Source organism: Bos javanicus, chromosome 6 (genome assembly GCF_032452875.1).
Source record: "Bos javanicus breed banteng chromosome 6, ARS-OSU_banteng_1.0, whole genome shotgun sequence".
Lineage (NCBI taxonomy): Eukaryota > Metazoa > Chordata > Mammalia > Artiodactyla > Bovidae > Bos > Bos javanicus.
This window is the reverse complement of record NC_083873.1, coordinates 105,309,022-105,328,977: the sequence shown is the minus strand read 5'-3', so window position 1 is coordinate 105,328,977 and position 19,956 is coordinate 105,309,022. Positions and strand designations below refer to the sequence as shown.

The window sequence follows — 19,956 nt, the reverse complement described above, 5'->3', positions numbered from 1 at the left end:
AAATTGCCAACATCCGCTGGATCATGGAAAAAGCAAGAGAGTTCCAGAAAAACATCTATTTCTGCTTTATTGACTATGCCAAAACCTTTGACTGTGTGGATCACAATAAACTGTGGGAAATTCTGAAAGAGATGGGACTACCAGACCACCTGACCTGCCTCTTGAGAAACTTATATGCAGTCAGGAAGCAACAGTTAGACCTGGACATGGAACAACAGACTGGTTCCAAATAGGAAAAGGAATACATCAAGGCTGTATACTGTCACCCTGCTTATTTAACTTCTATGCAGAGTACATCATGAGAAAGCTGGGCTGGAAGAAGCACAAGCTGGAATCAAGATTACCGGGAGAAATATCAATAACCTCAGATATGCAGATGACACCACCCTTATGGCAGAAAGTGAAGAGGAACTAAAGACCCTCTTGATGAAAGTGAAAGAGGAAAGTGAAAAAGTTGACCTAAAGCTCAACATTCAGAAAACTAAGATCATGGCATCTGGTCCCATCACTTCATGGCAAATAGATGGGGAAACAGTGGAAATAGTGTCAGACTTTATTTTGGGGGGCTCCAAAATCACTGCAGATGGTGATTACAGCCATGAGATTAAAAGACGCTTACTCCTTGGAAGGAAAGTTATGACCAACCTAGATAGCATATTAAAAAACAGAGACATTAGTTTGACAACAAAGGTCCGTCTAGTCAAGGCTGTGGTTTTTCCAGTGGTCATGTATGGATGTGAGAGTTGGACTGTGAAGAAAGCTGAGCACTGAAGAACTGATGCTTTTGAACTGTGGTGTTGGAGAAGACTCTTGAGAGTTGCTTGGACTGCAAGGAGATCCACCAGTCCATTCTAAGGGAGATCAGTCCTGGGTGTTCATTGGAAGGACTGATGCTAAAGCTGAAACTCCAATACTTTGGCCACCTCATGTGAAGAGTTGACTCATTGGAAAAGACCCTGATGCTGGGAGGGATTGGGGGCAGGAGGAGAAGGGGATAACAGAGAATGAGATGGCTGGATAGCATCACCGACTCAATGGACATGAGTTTGAGTGAACTCCATGAGTTGGTGATAGACAGGGAGGCCTGCTGTGCTGCGATTCATGGGGTCTCAAAGAGTTGGACACAACTGAGTGACTGAACTGAACTGAAAGAAAACAAGTCACCATGGATCAGGGCCCGCCTATATGACCTCATTTTCCCTTATCACCTCCTAAAGACCCTGTCTCCAGATACAGTCCCTCTGAGGTACTGGGGGATAGAATTTCAACATACAAATCGTATGCATGCTTAGTCGCTCAGTCGTGTCCAACTCTCTGACTCCATGGACTGTAGCCTGTCAGGCTCCTCTGTCCACAGATTTTTCAGACAAGAATACTGGGATGGGTAGCCATTTCCTACTCAAGGCTTAATAAGTGGTAGCTGCTGTGATGGGTGGTTGTTCTCATTGCCCTTATGTGCCAGGTACTATGTTAGGTACAAAGACTCACATCATGAGTTCACCCCTCCTATCCATCTCATTGTGGTTCCTTCTTTATGTCTTTGTTGTAGAAGATCTTTTCTTGTAGGTTCCAGGCTTTTGCATTGATAGTTGCCCTGCAGATAGTTATGGCTTTGGTGTCGTCCTAAGAGGAGGTGAGCTCAGGGTCTTTCTACACCATCTTGGCCACTACCATCTTGGCCACTCTCCAGGTACAAATGAGAAACAAGAAGAAACCACAGACGTTGGGGTCTGACAACCTGACCTTGAATCCTGGCTTTGCAGCTCACCAGTTTGGAAGCCTGGCACACTGCAGTCCATGGGATCACCAAGAGTCAGAGATGACAGAGACCAAACAACAACAAAGTTTGGTAAAGAGCAGGCTGGTCAAACTTTGTCCAACTTTGGTTGCCCTCCAAGCCATAATTTTCATGTTTATAAAACAAGAGAATTGCCCCCACTTTTGCAGCAGGGGCTCTCTAAAGAATAAGAGACAAAGTCAAGGCTTCAGCACAGTGTCTACCCACAGATGCTAAGGGACAGTTGCTGTCAAGATCACTGTGGGAAGGCTGTTTCCTGTTGTGAGATCTTAGGATTACCTGGAAAGAGGAGACAGGACAGAAAGATCAACCATGATAAACCCCAGAAACTTGCACCATCCCTTACTAGCTGAGCTGTTGGGACACATGGCCTCCCAAAGCTTGCCTTCTCCCCCTCCTTTCTCTTTCTCTCTTTGCCGGGGTCCAGCCCCAGTGGATCCAGGGAATTTGAAGGGGAGATGGCTTCGGCGCTCGGGATACGATAGAATTAAACATATAAAGAGTGGTTAAATAAGGATAGCTCAGCGAAGAAATTCAGTGAAAAAAAGAGGCTGAATAACTTGGTTTACGTGGAAAGCCAATAAAATTCCAAGACAAGGAATTTGCGTCACCTACGTGGGCACAGGCGTCCTCCCGTTCTCCCGAAGGAGAGGAGACACTAAGCCTTCCCTGGTCAGATCTTAGAAGCCCAGGCAAAATTAGTAGGCTTGATGAGCCTCCACACTCCAGATGGGAATTCAGCCAGAAGGTGAGAGAAAGAACAACATGGGGAGACCAAGCTTCGGTGAACAAGGCCCGCACTTTATTTTCCAAAGTAGTTTTTATACCTTAAGTTGTGCATAGGGTATAATGGGGGAAGGGGTAGAGTCAGCGGTAAGCCAGGGTTTCTTCCTGCAAACTTATCATATGCAAAAGTTTAGGTGACTTACATCATCTTCTGGCCAGGAGACCTGTTAACATTTTATGATCCTTTCTTCAGAAAACTTATTTTTCTCTAAAGGTGATTATTCTAAAGTCAGGCACCACCCTCCGAAAGCACTAGATAAAGTTGCATTCCTATAGGGCAAAGGTGTGGTGGGCTATAACAAGAAAAGAATTAACTCAAGGGTCCAAGGTTACAAACATTAAAGCTACTACTTACATTCCTATACACCAATTATATTAATCAATACACTCCCAGGGACACAGTAGGTAAGGGATATGGAAACTTAGCAGCAAACATTGGCCCAACAAGTGAAAAACCTTTCACCAATACAATTTCTAATCAATCTTTTAACCGCTCAAAGGAATCTGTATTTAGACAGTTTAGAACATCTCATGCCTCTCACAGTTGGGAGGCTCTGAACAATCCCATGTGGCCGGAAGAACCTATTCAGGCAGGCTAGAGAACTCCCAAAGGAGTTTGTGAACTAAAACACTTGTCACGCCCAGGAATTTTTATTAACTGGAGCTGTAAGTTAACTGTTTTTCAGAGAGAGAGATGGTGGTGGGGGACAGCCCCCAGTAAAGTCAGAGGTGTAGGTGAGAGCACAAAGCAGTGAAGTAGGCAGACTATGGGTTTGGGGGTAGATGCTCAAGAATTTCCAGGGGGACTCCTGAGGCTCGATCCCGCCTTTGCATATGCCGAGCCTCCTTCCTCATGACCTTTGCCACGGGCAGAGTTCCTCACACTGGCTCCCGGCATCTCCTCTCCTGCAAAGTGTTCTAGATGGACTGGGCCAGGCTCCCTTGATCCCTAAGGAGATTACTAGACTGCCTTCTCCTCTGAACTTTTGCTGTGGTCAGCATCCTTGGGTCCCTTGGGTCATCGGTTGTAAATGCCTCCAGATGACTTGGCCTCTGCCGTTAGCATCAGTATTTTCTGGTTGGAAGAAAATTGCATGCAAATGTATGCCTGCTGGATTCCACTGGAGTTAAATTCCTTTTGAGTTCAACAAAATCTGGAGGGGAGAAGATGATTCTTTTCAACTTGGAAAATATTAGGTCATGTCCCAAATGCCTATGCAAAGCAAGGAGGAAAGCTGATGCTGATCTGGGATGGTGGGCTTCAAGAGGAAGCAAAGCTGCCCCCAGCCTCTCTGGATGGGCCAGGTACACCTCCCAGGGAGAGAGCGTCTTTCACCCACTCAGCCCCTGTGGGTGCCAGCTTTATACTGAGACCTAGAGACAGGGAAGTGAACAGTGAGGCTCAAGCTGCCCTGACATTTCAGGAAGAACAGACGTGACTCATGGGAAGTGTGTAGTTTCACGGGAGGATGTAAAATGAAGGGCTTAACTGGGCTGACCAGTGTAAGGGCCACTCAAGCTAAGACTGAGGAAGCGCATGCGCAGAGCAGGGGGAGGGAGGCGATGCCTGGCAGGGAGATAGAAGAAGATGTTGGCAGAAGCCTTGAGCAGGCATGGAGCATCTGAGGAAAGGAGAGGATTGCAGGTCATTCTGAGGGAGAACAGGGAGCTGAGGCCAAATCCCTCAAGGCATTGAAAGCACGGGAGGGATTTGGGGTTTATCCGAAGGACTCTAGGAAGCCACTTCATGATTTTAAGACATGATCCATTTTGTGCTTTTAAAATGCTTCTTCAGCTGCCTGCTGGGAACTAGATTCAGGGCAGGGGCAGGAGAAATGGATGCTAAGGTCATAGAAATCAGAATTGTGTTGCTCAGTAAGGGTGGGCTTGGGGGGGAATTGACTAGAAAATGGCACAAGGAAATTTCTGGAGTAATAGAGGTGTTCTGCCTCTTAAGAGAGGTGTTGGTTACACCTGGGCATACTTTTCTTCAAACACATTGAACTATGCATTTAACAGGGACTTCCCTGGTGGTTCAGTGGTAAAGAATCCACCTGTGAATGCAGGAGATGTGGGTTCAATTCTTGGGTTGGGAAGAACCCTTAGAGATGGAAATGGTAACCAAATCCATTATTCTTGCCTGGGAAATCCCATGGACAGAGGAGCCTGGCAGGCTACAGACCATGGGGTTGCAAAGAGTCAGACACGACCTAGTGATTAAACAACAGTGCACTTAAGCTTTGGGCAAGTTACTATATGCAAATTCTTTCTTGATAAAAAGTTGTACATTTTTTATTTTTAATTTAAACGTTCTGCTGAGGTACAGACAATTAACAATATTGTGATAGTTGCAGTTGAACAGTGAAGGGACTTAGCCACACATATACATGTACCCATTCTCCCCCAAACTCCCCTCCCATCCAGGCTGCCACATAACACTGAGCAGAGGTCCATGTGCTGTACAGTAGGTCCTTACTGTTTACCCATTTTAAATATAGCAGTGTGCACATGTCCATCCCAAACTTCCTAACTGTCTCTCCCCCCAGACACTTCCTCTCAGCAATCATAAGCTCATTCTCTAAGTCTGTGAGTCTCTTTCTGCTTTGTAAGTTTGTTTGTATCATTTCTTTTTAGATTCCACATGTAAGGACTGCCATATGATATTTGTCAAAAGTCGTATGCTTTTTAAGAAAGAGAAAACATGTTTCAGGGTAAAGTCATCAAAACTTTGTGTTATAGCAAAGACAGGCAGAGACGGAGGAAGTAGTCAAAGGTGATTTCCAGTGTCTGTCTTGGGCGGGTGGCAGCATGGCAGTGCTGGTTCTGAGAGCAGGTGGATGAAGAGCAGACACGCCAGGGATGAGGGCATGGCTGAGAGTGGACATGTCAGCAGGGTTGTTAATGTGGCTTCCAGGGGAGCTTGTTGAATTGAAATGCTACCCATCAGGCAGCCACGGGGCTGTGTCTACCTCAAAGCTTCCTGGAAAGCACCACCAAGACCCTAACTGAATACATGCCAGTGACTTTGAAGCCACAACCCACAGCAGAGAAGTTAATCACTCCTAAGATCCCTGCTCCCTCTTCTAGCTTCCCTGGAAGCATCCTCGGGTTTCAGGTCCACTCTGCTATTAAAGTAGAACAGCCTGATCTTTTAAAGCTCTTTGCGGAATTGGAGTTACAAGTGTAAGGCACCTGGCTTCCTATCAGTTCTTAAATGGTGTTCCAGGCCTCCAAGAGCTCACTGTAAATCACCAATTAGCCAATGTTCCAGTTACACGGGTGGGGGTGGATACTAAGCAGAAGAATTATGCTTTTCTTGCCTTATGAAAATCTAACTTGGACCCCCTTTCATACCTTCATGCATTTCCATAAAAGTCCCCCCATGTCATTCTTTTATCCTCTCATTCAACATATTTATATTAAGAAAATGTTTACAATGAGCTGGGCACTGCCTCAGGCTGGGGGTACAATGGAGAGCCGGGGACATGGATTCTGCCATCATGGAACTTACAACCCAGGCTGGGCTTGGATACCAGGTGAGGAGCTGAAAAGTTGGAGGAAGAGGTACAGAGACAGCAGGAAGTATGGTGGGAGGTGGGAGTGGCCAAGAACCAATGTGAAGGAAGGACAGTTGTTTTGTAAATAAAGTTTTATTGGAACACAGCCAAGCACATTCATGTGTGCTTCATCGATGCCCATTGCGTTCCCACAAAAGCGGAGCTGAGAGGTTCTGATAGAGACTGGATGGCTCTTTACAGGAAGAGTTTGCCAACCCCTGGGCTCAACTCCCAGAGTGGAGATGTCAAGGGGAGGCTAGATAGAGGAGCGGTTGAGAGAAAGAAACACACTAGGACTTTTGGGAGAATGTGCTAAGAGGATAGAAGATGTCACGAATGACTTTCACTTTTCTACCTGATGTGGTCCAGCCTCAGACATCCTCTTCTACATTGTGCAGAGCCCACAGAGAGAGGGGAGCTGACACTCACATTACACTGGATGCCGGGCACTGTTCTAAACACACTATGATTAACTCACCTGTGAAAAGAGCCCACACCAGACACTGTGATGCGTTCCTGGTACCCAGAGAGTGGTGACATGTGTCTTCTGTCCTCAGGGAGATTTGGGATGCCACCAACTTGCAAACAGTAGAATATGCTCAGAAGGGTTTGTGGACGTGCTTGGACCTACTGTGAAAGAGGAAGGGAAGGTTTCTAAGTAAAGGAAGGAAGAGTTCTGGTCAGTTCTTCTGGAGGATAGAGCCACTATTGCAGGAATTTTTCATTCTAACTCATAACATCTTTTGCTTTTGATCATCTGATTGATGGCTACTTCTAAAGTGGACCCAGAATTACACCAGACTATCATTTTGTTGCCTCTAGAGCATGTGGCTGTGATGAGATTTCTAGGCAGTGCCCATGCCCTCCTCTAGCCACACACGACAAGGCTGATACACAAAGGAATCCAGGACTAACCTGTCAGAGCTCACAACCTTGTTCCCTGCACATTTACTTCATATCTATCTTCCTTGTTCAGGAAAGCAGGCAGTTTTAAAGAGCTGCTATGTATTCACACCATCCTGATAAACCGGAGGAGAAAGCTGAGATTTCTCTTTGCTCTCACGGATCTTTTCCTAAAAGTAGCACTTTGCCACAATTGCCTTACATTTTTAGTGTAATTTGGTGGTAGAGTGTATTCTCAAAAGAAAATATTTTTCTCCATATTAAAGACTATGAAACATTTTCATGGTCATTTGTAATAACACAAAAGGTATATTTAGAGAAAGCTATGTGACTATAGCTTATTTTTTGTAAGTTGGAAGCTTCCCTGGATAAGAGGGCCAAGCACCTACACCTGATGAGGTTCTACTGTGTCTACTACTCTTGTTCCCTCTGAGGTTCCCAGGAGACCCCGAGCATCCTCCTTCCACTTCCAGACTTGTCCTTAGCTGAACCACCTAGGAGGGTGAGCTCTGCATCTTGGAAGACTTTTTTTAATTAAAGTGCTTGCATCTGACTTGAGCTTTAGCACTTCCTTTTGGTAAAATTCCTTTTGATACTTGTTCACCATGAGTGAATTAATTTTGGGTTTAGATTATTTCAATTACACAATATAAATATGGGCTTCCCTGGTTGGCTCAGGTGGTAAAGAATCTGTCTGCAATGAGGGAGACCTGAGTTTGATCCCTGAGTTGGGAAGATCCCCTGGAGAAGGAATGGCAACCCATGCCAGTATTCTTGCCGGACAATCCCATGGACAGAGGAGCCTGGAGGGCTAAAATCCACGGGGTTGTAGTTGAGTCAGACACGACTGAGCGACTAACACTTTATATTTTTAAATTATGTTATGAAACGCATCATACGCAAAAGAGTATGAAATACATCATATACATGTCAGCTGAAAAAGAATGTGCAACCTAAAAGATGAGAGCTATGTTTTATTTGGTGGGCAAAACTGAGGACTTCAGCATCTCAAATCACTCTGAGATGCTGTTCCAAAGAGGCAGCAGGGGGAACTAGGGTATATAGGAGTTTTGTAACAAAGACCAGTAGTCAGAACACCCAAAGATTGCTATGAATTAAAGAAAACTAGATATCTCAAGTTAAGGAACTTAGCACTCTTCTATATATGGGAAGATGCAAGAGTCTGGGCTCACTGAAATCATTCCTTTGATGTGCACCTTATCTTTCTGGGGCCAATACCCTGTGTTTTCTCATCCTGGGTGTACTGTTGGGGGGTGACTACAGTGTCTGATGATTCAATGGCAGGAGGCATTATGTTTCTGTCCAGAGTTCCTTCTCGGCTCACCATCAGAGCAGCTCTCACATGATGACTTGATCGCTGCAATATCCTTTGTTTACTGATATGCAATATTTTTCATTCATATACACAAAGAGAAAAATTTATTATTATAATTATAGGATGCATTATATGTAAAAGTATCAGGGGAAAATCAGTGTATTTAGCCAATGTAAGCCATTTCAATCCCTGAGTTCTATTGTTGTTCAGTCGCTAAGTTGTGTCTGACTCTTTGCAACCCCATGGACTGTAGCATGCCAGGCTCCTCTGTCCATGGGGTTCTCCCAGCAAGAACACAAGAGTGGGTTGTCATTTTCTTCTTCAGGGGATCTTCCTGCATCAGGGATCGAACCTGTGTTTCTGGCATTGGGAGGCGGTTTCTTTACTACTGAGCCACCAGGGAAGCCTAATCCCCTGGGTGCCTCTCTCTAATCGCTAGCAGGGATTTTGTGCTAATTATTCTCCAGGTTTTCTTCAGGGTTTGACTTCTTTATGAGTGTGGCCCTAACAAACTAGTGTTTTGCTCTTCCTGGTTTTATAGTTGTACAAAGAGAATTATCTGAAGGTATTTTCTGTGCCGTGTACTGTTGAGTGCCATCTGTGTCATACGCCCAGCTACAGGTCATTGCTTTTTACTGCTCTAAGAATCCTTTGAATGATGTATCCCAATATGTTTATCCCTTCCCTTTCCCATGAGCACTGTCATTGTTCCCATTTCCTTGCTCTAGAAATAGTGCTATCATGAGCATCCTGGAACAACGCACAAGAGTTTCATGCTGACAGGAACGTTGACATCCGCTATGCAGTGCAGGAGACACCAGCCATGTGACTCCTGCAGACCTGCACGTGGCTAGTGGAATGGAAGAACTGTACTTTTAATTAATAGAAAGTCAAAGAGTGCACCTCTAGTGTTACCAAAAGGGCGGGGCATGGAGAGGGGCGGTCTGGTTGATCACTGCTCAAAAGCCAATGAACAGGCCAGGTTGGTAGAAAGGAAAGTTTGCTGAATTTTAGATGCCAGCAACTTGAGGGGGAGGGCAGCCATCTTTCCAAAGACCAACTCCCCCCATGACAAGTAGGGGATAAAAGCCTTTGTAGGCCACATGAAAAAACAGTACAGTCAGCTCTGACAGTCATCTTGATTGTTTTAGGTAGAGTTAACGTTCAGTTCCAGGGTCAGTTGGTTTCCATTTCCTTGAGGCCAATTCTCAGAATAGCTGCAGCTTATGTCACAGTTATAGTCTGGTCATCATGTAGTTAATTTCTCCACCTTGTGAGGGTTTCAGTATCTATAAGACAGCTCACAGGATATGGCTTAGAATATTGTCTATAGCCCTTGAGGCTCTAAAGGTCCTTGACTATGCTTAATAACTAAATTATTATTTGGTCTCCTTTGACCATTTCCCTTTGTTTCTGCATGTTCTCATTTCTCTGATTAAACTTATTCTTTGACTAAAGTTTTCCATAGACAGAAGGTCTGCAGAGGACATGAGGGGAAGGACCATAAGGTCTCGCTCTGTTTCACTAGGACAGATCCACTCTGAGTGTCATTGCGAGGTCGTAGGATGAACACAACTCGCCTTGACTTGCTCATGCCCAGCGGTGCTCCAAAGAAGCTGTGGCTATTCACAGTCTCAATTGTGTTTGCATGGGTATGAACATTCATGTTTCTCATCAACACTTGGTAGTGTCATTGTCAGACTTCACATTCTTGCCAATCTGTTAGTGTGAAATGGTATAAAAAAGTTATGATTTTAATTCATATTATTCTGAATTACTAAGAACAATGAGCACCTTTTCACAAGTGTGTTTGCCATTTGTATTTCCTCTCCTGTGAAATGCTCGTCCATAAATTCTGCCCTTTTTCCTATTAAGGTCATCATTTTCTTATTGACTCAGAAAGAGTTTTGTTTTTGTTTTTTTTTAATTCAGGGTATAAATTATTTGTTCATTACGTATCACAATACTTCCCCATTTGTGGCTTTTGTACTCTTTGTATGGTACCTTTTGTTTGTTTGTTTTGTTGGGTCAAGAAATAGTGACTTTATATGGAAAGCCAGCAGACCAAGAAGGTGGACTAATTAATGTCCCAAAGAAACATCTCTATATGGTAGCTTTTTATGAACAAATGTCCTTGATTTTGGAGTAGTCAGGTTTTTTTTTAATTTATGAACCAAGGTTTGTGAATGTGAAAGTGTTTCACAGAAAACCTCCAATATGATTATGTCCATTTTACTGATGGGGGAAATAAAGCCCAGATGGATTGTGGCACTCCCTAGCATCAGTGATGAGCTGCATATTTGCTGGAGTCTGATCCAGAATTGAGCGAGGTCTGTGGCTTCTTAGGCAGGGTCCTTCTCACTACAGATGTCCTGCCTAAAATCTCCGAGTTCAGAGGACACTGGACAGACCCTCCCACACCATCCATACTTAGGAGGGGTTGAGTAACTTCTCAGGAGCAGCTGGGCAGAAGGTGAATTTCTGAGTTGTTGTAAAGGGAGAGAGGAGACGGGGAGAGTGACACATACATTTTCTGACAGTACTTTGCCAGACCTGCTGCACTGAATCAATTTGCCCAAGGGAGGCAGGAATGGAAGCGAGACAGTGGCCTCCAGATCAAGTCAAAGGGAAAAGTGTCAGTCACTCAGTCGTGTCCAACTTTTTGTGACCCCATGGACTGTAGCCTGCCAGGCTCCTCTGTCCATGGAGTTGTCCAGGCAAGAATACTGCAGTGGGTTGCCATTTCCTTCTCCAGAGGATCTTCCAAACTTAGTGATCCAACCTGCATCTCCTGCATTGGCATGTGGATTCTTTGCCATCTGAGCCACCTGGGAAGTACCAGATCAGGTTAAACCGGATTCAACTCCAGACACCAGCTGGAGAACTACAGGCAAATCACTTGCCCTTTCTGATCCTCACTTTCTCACCTAAGAGAAGGTTAGGAAGATCGGTTTCACAAGTGCTGTTAGTAAACACCAAAGGATCCCAGTAACATATAATCCACTCACCTCCCCAAAACACACACACACACACACACACACACACACACCCCAGCAAGGGAGGCCTCAGAGGTAATGGAGAGAGTCTGAGCTCCCAAGTGGGCCCACTTCAGTGTGAGTCCTGACTCTCATGGACCCCTGCAAGGCCTTGGACATGTTTCAGAAGCTCTCTAATCCTCAGTGTCATCTTTTGTTAAAAAAAAAAAAAAAGAAGGAAAGATAAATGGCTCTATCACAGTGTGAGCTACAGGGATCAGATGAGATAATGTCTGTAATATTACTGACACCCAGGAGGTGCGTAATAAGTGCATTTCTCTTCCCAGATTAAATGCAGCCGCAGCTTGCAATAATGCCAGGTTGCCGCATGACTGCTGGCAGGAAATTATTTAGGGCAGATGCCGACGAAGGTCCTTCAGCTGCCAGGACCAGGGTGAACTTCCAGCTCCCAGGCATTCTGCTCCCCATCCATCCAGGTCTCCTCCTGCCCTCTCCAGTGCTGGCCCTGACTTCCTGAAGGAACCTCTGGGCTTCGCATGGCCCAAGCCTTCTTTTTCTCATTGACTTTCTCGAGCTTATTTTTGTTGTTGTTTTTGAGGACTGCTTTCTTTTCTTTATTTAATTAATTTTTATTGAAGTATAGTTGCATTACAACATTGTGTTAGCTTCTACTGTACGGCAGAATGAATCAGCTGTACATGTATATATATTCCCTCTTTTGCAGATTCCCTTCCCATTTAGGTCACCACAGAGCACTGAGTAGAGTTCCCTGTGCTGTACAGTTGGGGTTTTTCTCATTGACTCATTAGCCAGGTCTCTCCTCGTCTTCTACCCCATCCTTACTTTCTAGACTGTGAGCACAGTGTGAAGAACACTGGCTGGGGGGACAGATGGACAGGTTTGAATCGGCTTTGTCTCTTGGGTCCAGAACCTGCACCCATAACTGCATCCCTCTCAGTTTTCTTATCCGAAAAACAACACACATGCCATAGGGTGGGTGGGAACATTAGATCAATGTTAAATCAACAATCCTGCTGTTAGATCAGATTTCCCAGGGTAGCTCATTAGTCAAGAATTCGCCTGCCAGTGCAGGAGATACAGGTTCTATCTGTGGGTCCGGAAGATCCCCTGAAGAAGGAAATGGCAACCCACTCCAGTATTCTAGCCTGGAAAATTCCATGGACAGAGGAGCCTGGCTGGCTTCACTCCATAGGGTCACAAAGAACCAGACATGACTGAGCTTGTGTGTGTGTGTGTGTGTGGGCGCGCGCAGAGCTATGCTGTCTATGTCACCCTGGACAGGCAGGATGACCTCCCTCTGCCTTGATTTCCCCATCTGTAAAAAGGGACCCATCTATTTTCCCGAGGTGGGAATTGTGCATCTGTGGAAAAGCTCCAGCTCCACCAACCCGGCAGAGGAGATACCTATCTATCCCATTCTCTTCTCTCCTCTCTGGTCTCTAACCACCTCCCAACACCCTCCTAATGATGCTTCTCATTCAGGAGCAGGTGTCTGCAGAGCCAGCTCTAGAATTGGGGGATTCTGTGGGGCACGCATGTCTGCCACAAGTTCCACCCCCCATAAGGGTGACCCGGCCAGACTTTTCCTCTGAGGGTCAGTGGGGCAGAGCCTGTGCCCTGGAAGTGGGCCTGCTCACCTGGCCTTCCCATCAACTTGGCTTCCGAGAGTCACAAGGTGGGCAGTGTTCCTTCCCAAGGTGCCCGCAGTACCAGAAGTTTCTTGGCTCAATTCTGTGGCATGGTGAGAAAAATCCTGGCTCCACCCTTTGGGTCTTGTGAGAAAGGAAGCCAAGCCGATGACAGCTCTGCAGTTGACAGCTCTGAGAGGTCCCAGGCATCTCCACATGTGGCCAGGGTAGGCAGGGAGCCGCTCTGAGCCTCAGTGTGTCTGTACACCCCGTGAACACTTCTGGAGCACCTACTATGTGTCAAGTGGTCTCCCAGGTTCTGAAAACACAAGAAAAATAACAACGCCTGTCTTCCAGCAGCTCACCTCCTGGTGGGGGAGAGGGTTAATGAAGGATCCTCCTGGGGAGTGGAGAGTGATTTGGTAAGCAGTGAAAAAGGGTAAGTGGAGAGCTGGGGAAGCCCTTTAGAAGCAGTAACTGGAAGAACTTCTCAGAAAGAAAGCTGAGATGAAGAGAAGTGAGATGTGCAGACATATGAAGATTATTCCAGGGAAAGGGAAGAGCAGGTGCAAAGGTCCTGAGGCAGGATACCGGAGGAGTATCATGAAGGCGGTGTAGTGGGAGCAGAGAAACGGCATGAGAGAGGGAGGTCAGAGAAGTCAGGGTGCTGAGTGGTGGCCGGGCTTAGAGGCCATGGTAAGGACTTGGGCTTTGCTCGCATGACTTGGGATGTCATGATGTGTCTGGAGCAGAGGAGTGGCATGCTCTGTCTTTTTTAAATATTTCTTTCTTTCTTTACTTGGCTGCATCGGGTCCTTAGTTGCAGCACATGGGATCTTTCTGCCGTGGTGCACACACTTTCTAGTTGTTGTTCAGTAGTTGCAGTGCATGGGTTTAGTTGCTCTGCAGCATGTGGGATCTTAGTTCCCCGTCCAGGGCTGGAAACCACATCCTCTGCACTGCAAGGCAGATTCCTAACCACTGGACCACCAGGGAAGTCCCCACACTCTGTCTTTTGCTTCACAGAACACTGTGGCTTCTCTCTTGAGGATAATATTAAGTGGGGACACCAGAGAAGTAGAGAACTCCATTGAGAAGTTCTACTAACAATCTGACCCAGAGACGATGATGTGTGTGCATGCTCAGTCACTTCAATCATGTCTAACTCTTTGTGAATCCATGGACTATACCCCGCCAGGGTCCTCTGTCCATGGGATTTTCCAGGCAAGAATACTAGACTGGGTCGCCATGCCCTCCTCCAGGGCATCTTCCAGACCTAGGGATCAAACCTGCATCTCCTGCATTGCAGACAGATTCTTTACCACTGAGCCACCAGGGAAGCCCAGAGATGATGATAACTTGAACCAAAATGGTAGCTGTATAAGTGGTAACAAGTGCTCATATTCAGAATATACATCAGGGTAGAGATGACATGATTTCCTGATGCATCAGATGTAGGTGTGAGAGAGAAAAAGTGTTTAGATGGTCTAAGCAAATGGAAGGATGGAGGTGCCATCAACTGAGATGAGGAAGACCAGAGGAGGAACAGGTTTAGGGGCTCTACTGAGACCCAGTAAGTCAAGATGGCCATTCAGCATACAAGTGGAGATGTTGAAAGGCAAGGTGGATATATCTCATTTCATCTTCAAAGCAGCATGTGGTATAGACTGTGTTATAAATGAAGAAACTTCAATCACTGCTTTGAAGTTCTATCTTAAATGGCACATCTTCAGTGTTGACATCTTGCGTAAATGATGGAGTCAGGATTTGAATCCCACCCAGCTGACTGCAGAGCCCATGCTTTCTCTTCTCTATTCTGTTCCTGGAATCTCTGTGGACAAGTGGAAGGCACACACCCTTCTAGACAAGCCCTCCGAGGTGTGGAATGTTTATGCCATCCAGAACTGCTCTATGACTTCTACAGAGAATGTCTCATTTAATCCTTTCAACAGCCTTCAACTCCCATTGTTATCCTTATTTTACAGCTTTGGAAACTGAGGCACCAAAAGCCTCAGAGTCAGTAAATGGTGGGTCTAGGAGGTGATCCAGAGATCAAGCCCTTCAACACTATGTCATGTGTCAAAATCAAGTGTTTGTCAAATCAAAGAGTAGTGTGTAATTGACTAAAATCATGATATTGCTGATTGTGAAGTATCATTCAAAGACAGTGTTATCTTTTAATCAACAGACATTTGTAGAATGAAAAAGCCTTTGCCCTGACAACTGGAACCTATAAAGTCTTTTATTTAACAAACATTTATTGATCAACTACTACGAGCCAGGCACTGGAGAGACACAGAAGCCCTAGGGGTGACCAAGTCATGAAGAAGCTCAAGGTCTAGCACAGTAGCCAGGGTCATTCCAGTCCAAGCATTAAGGGCTATAATCAGGATATATAAAGTACTGTTGGGTGATTACATTCAACATTTCTCTTTTTTCTAGTCTCTCTTATTTGTGTGAAGCTGTATCAGGATAGCAATCAGTGAACTACATCTTTTGCATATTAGAAAAAATGGTGTTATCTTGACCTAGCCTGTCCTCTGTAATTTTCTTATCAACTGGGGAATTTCACTTCCCTTTTGACATCACACTTTTCTCATGCGTATAGTAGCGGGGGGTTGGAAGGCGGAATGTGGCTGATGGTAAATATGAACGTAGGATAACATTCAGCAAGCATCACATTTTGCTTTCGTGATGATTAATTTTTTTAATATTTATTTATTTATTTGGCTATGCCAGGTCTTAGTTGCAGCATGCAGGATCTTTGATCTTTGTTGCCAGATGAGGAATCCTTAGTTGCAGCAGCTGAGATCTAGTTCGCTGACCGGGGATGGAACCTGGGCTCCCTGCATTGGGAGCTCAGAGTCTTAGCCACTGGACTTACCCGGGGAAGTCCCCATGATGATTCATTTTTATATGCCTTGTTTTCAAAATAAATAAAAACTGCCACTTCCTCATCTTTGCCAGGGTTTAAAGCTGATTCGTGTGCGCCTCATGTGAGAACGTCTCAGGTAGACATTTGTAAGGCACCTTGGCCTGTAGAGGAGAGCCTCACACATGCTGTGCTTAATCCAGAAATGTTGATCCAGGGATGGGAAACTATTTTTTTAAAAATAAGCCCAAAGATGGTTTGCAGCCAGTCTACGATTGTCTTTCTGATGCCTTTTTGTCTCTGCCTTTCCACAGCAAAGTCTGGACACCTACTGTTTCCTGGTTTTTGCTGCAATCTGCTTCGCAGGTGCTCTCTATTTGTATTTTGTCCTGCCTGAGACCAAAAACAGAACCCATGCAGAAATCAGCCAGGCATTCATCAAAAGGAACAAGGCATACCCACCAGAGGGGAAAACTGACTCAGCAGTAACTGATGATAAGATGAACATACAGCTTGAACCAGACTCCTCCTCTGCACTGGAGAACTGAATCAAAAACAGTGTTGTCTGAATGGACAGGCTCACCATTTTAATACCAGAGAGTCCCCTGCAAGTTTAGCCTGATGAAATATTTAAAAATAAGCCTTTGCTAATCTAACATTGCAACCCATTTGGGATTTCTTCACAGCTGAATCCCCCAAAGTCTTCTGGCAGTTGGATTCGCCCTTTCAGTGGACCCAGTATTCTTCTGTAGAGATCCATGCCCTGCCTTCTTCACGACTTAGCCCATGGTTTCAAAATGAAATTGGGGACACAGCATTTGAATGCTTTCTCAAAGGTCAGCGATCTGGTCTGACAGAGGACTCAAAGGGCTTCCAGTCCCAGCTCTAACAGTAGTAGCCTTGAGCTGCCCTCAGCCTGGATCCTGAAGCTTTCAGGGACCCTTGGCTGTGATCCCGGATGAAGGTTTTCATGCCTCCTAATCAATGCCCTTTTCCAATCTTTGACTCTACTTTATGGATCTCAGACTCAGGAGAAGCTGCTCCCAACCCACCACCCTCCAGGTCCTATCTCTCCCAGGCCATCCCTGGGAGGCTCCCAAAACATCTTTTCTGAGTATCAGATGTGCTCACAGCGGGCATAAAGGGGATCAATATAGAAGACCTGGAGAGGCAGATGTGAGAAGTAACCTCCAGAAGCTGAAAGAAGCAGGACCACAAATGGAACTCCATTCAATTGAAAAGGACAGTGTTAAGAATGATACTCATCTCAGGATTTCAAGATTACTGACTTACACTTTCACACATGTAACACCCTTTAGTCTACTTCTGGTCCACAGTGAGCACCAGAAGAATTGCTTTTATTGGAGGAAGGAGCAAATGAAACAGTGTAGACGTAGTTACAGGAGCACTGACCGCCACTTAGATCACGATGTTGAAGGTCACACCCTAAGGATACACTGCAGTGAGCAGTAAGAGTCCCGAGTCTAGACTTCATGGAACAGAGTTGCTGTAATAGCCCTGAACTGTCTAGCAATAACCTTTGCATGTGAGAGTCAAAATTTCTCTCTTGCTTAAGCTACTCTTATCTGGGGTTTCTCTTCCTCATGTCTAAACCCAAATTCAATTCATCTGGGTCATGACAGGAAAGAGCCCAAGGCAAATGAGAATATATGAAGCAAGCTCAATAATTTAGACAGTCAGCAATCTGTTTCTCCAGGGCACAGGTGCCTCCGTGTTAAGGGAGCATGGATTCATATTCATGTTATGTAGTTAATGCAGCTTTGAGGTAGTCTGGGAGCTGTCTATGGTGCTGATCTGGGATTTCTGCCTAACGATCTAATTTTTCCTCTTTATAATCTTGTGAAATACTTTCACATTGTTGCTTACAGTGCTGGAGATAACCTATGAAGTACATATTACTGGATTCATTTAATTTGATCCAAACCCTTGGAGTTCTTCCAGCTCCAAACCCAGCCAAGGTTAGTGCCCCTATCACTGTACTAGGGACCTCAGGAATTTGGCCCCAGCCCCTTGTCTCCAGAACAATTACTTTAATATGTATCCCTCATCCCTTCTACTGTGACCACCTGACATCTACTTGTCTGTGGTGGCTTGTGGAATTATCAACCCAGTGAATCAGGCCTCCCAGTATGCATGCTCTTGTATAATTCCCTACTGTACTGAGTCTGGATTTGGCCATGCACTGAGATATCAGAAAATGTGACACAAGCAGAAGCTTAATAAGCACCTGCACTCCAGGGCTTTCCCTTATAATGTGCTAATATCATCATTTGTGTAAGCCCAATCTAGCTTCCTTGAGGATTCAGTTCAGTACAGTCATTCAGTCGTGTCCAACTCTTTGTGACCCCATGGACTACAGCACACCAGGCCTCCCTATCCATCACCAACTCCTGGAGTTTACTCAAACTCATGTCCATTGAGTCAGTGATACCATCCAACCATCTAATCCTCTGTTGTCCCCTTCTCCTCCTACCTTTAATTTTTCCCAGCATCAGGGTCTTTCACATAAGTCAGTTCTTCACATCAGGTGGCCAAAGTATTGGAGTTTCAGCTTCAACATCAGTCCTTCAAATGAATACTCAGGACTGATCTCTTTTAGGATGGACTGGTTGGATCTCCTTGCAGTCCAAGGGAATCTCAAGTCTTCTCCAACACCACACTTCAAAAGCATGAATTCTTCAGTGCTCAGCTTTCTTTATAGTCCAACTCTCACATCCATGCATGACCACTGGAAAAACCATAGCCTTGACTAGATGGACCTTTGTTGGCAAAGTGATGTCTCTGCTTTTTAATATGCTGTCTAGGTTGGTCATAACTTTCCTGCCAAGGAGTGATTGTCTTTTAATTTCATGGCTTCACTCACTATCTGGAGTGATTTTGGAGCCCCCCAAAAATAAAGTCAGCCACTGTTTCTACTGTTTCCCCATCTATTTGCCATGAAGTGATGGGACCTAATACCATGATCTTAGTTTTCTGAATGTTGAGCTTTAAGCCAGCTTTTTCACTCTCCTCTTTCACTTTCCTCAAGAGGCTCTTTAGTTCTTCACTTTCTGCCATAAGGGTGGTGTCATCTGCATATCTGAGGTTATTGCTATTTCTCCCGGCAATCTCGATTCCAGCTTGTGATTCATCCAGCCTGGTGTTTCTCATGATGAATCACTGCATTAGAATTGTGGTGGTCTTTTTTTTAACTTGAATATCTCCCCTACTTGACTCTGGAAGCATACAAGAAAATAACTGATTCACCTCAGGATCCCATCTTCTTGGTAACTGCTCATTACATATTGACTGAATGACTAAATGCCATGACATAGTTGTGAAGAAGATGTGATGGGAGCCCTGAGGACAGAATGACTGTAGCTTAGGGTGATTAAGACAGATTCTTTTGAATGAAAGCATGTGAGCTGCATGTCAGATGAAGATTAGGCTTTCATCAGACTGAGAAGATGGGAAGAAGGTGTTTGAAACAAAAGGGCCAATGGCATGGGAGTAAACTAGTAAATGGCATATTCAGAGAAAAGCAAACTATTGGTGTGACCAAATAAGGGGGATGTGAGGATAAGAGCAGGAGATGAGGCTGGTCACTAGTTTTGGTCTAGACTGAAAAATCATGACTGTGGCACCAAGTCCACCTCCTAAATACGCCTGGAACCAAGCCCTCCCCAACGGCTTCCATCTATGGCTGTTAGACTTCAGTCTACACAGGCAACAATCTATTCTGATACTACTTCTCAACTGAATAAATGATGGAACTTGGGTCGATCAGATGGCTATTATCAGACTTCTCATTTTTCTTCCACTGGACTTCATTAGCTGGTTGTGTGCCCCAAAGGAGGGAGGTCGTGTTGAGTGACAGGACTCAGCAGCTGCTCAGAGTTTCAAACATTTGCTGTAATTTACACTAAGATGTGGATGTAATTATCTTTATCAGAATGACTTCCCCTGGCAAATTTGTACAGTAAGTCAAGTAAATTTCCTCTCATTAAATCACAGCATTTGGGGACCGCAGTTTGTCTCAGCCAAGAACTGGAGCTTGGA

General features: G+C 45.0%; 1 protein-coding gene across 4 annotated transcripts in view; it reads left to right on the top strand.

Annotated features, from left to right (window-relative positions):
* Window positions 1-19,683, top strand: part of SLC2A9 (solute carrier family 2 member 9) — a 232,815-nt gene extending 213,132 nt beyond the window's left edge. For 3 of the 4 annotated variants that reach the window (XM_061420818.1, XM_061420816.1, XM_061420817.1), the window contains one exon: window positions 16,212-19,683. In XM_061420818.1, coding sequence (XP_061276802.1) covers window positions 16,212-16,445 — 234 coding nt within the window. In that variant the 3' untranslated portion in view covers window positions 16,446-19,683. The remainder of the gene's footprint in view (window positions 1-16,211) is intronic. The other variant, XM_061420819.1, reaches the window with a different exon arrangement.
* The last annotated feature ends 273 nt before the right edge of the window (window positions 19,684-19,956 follow it).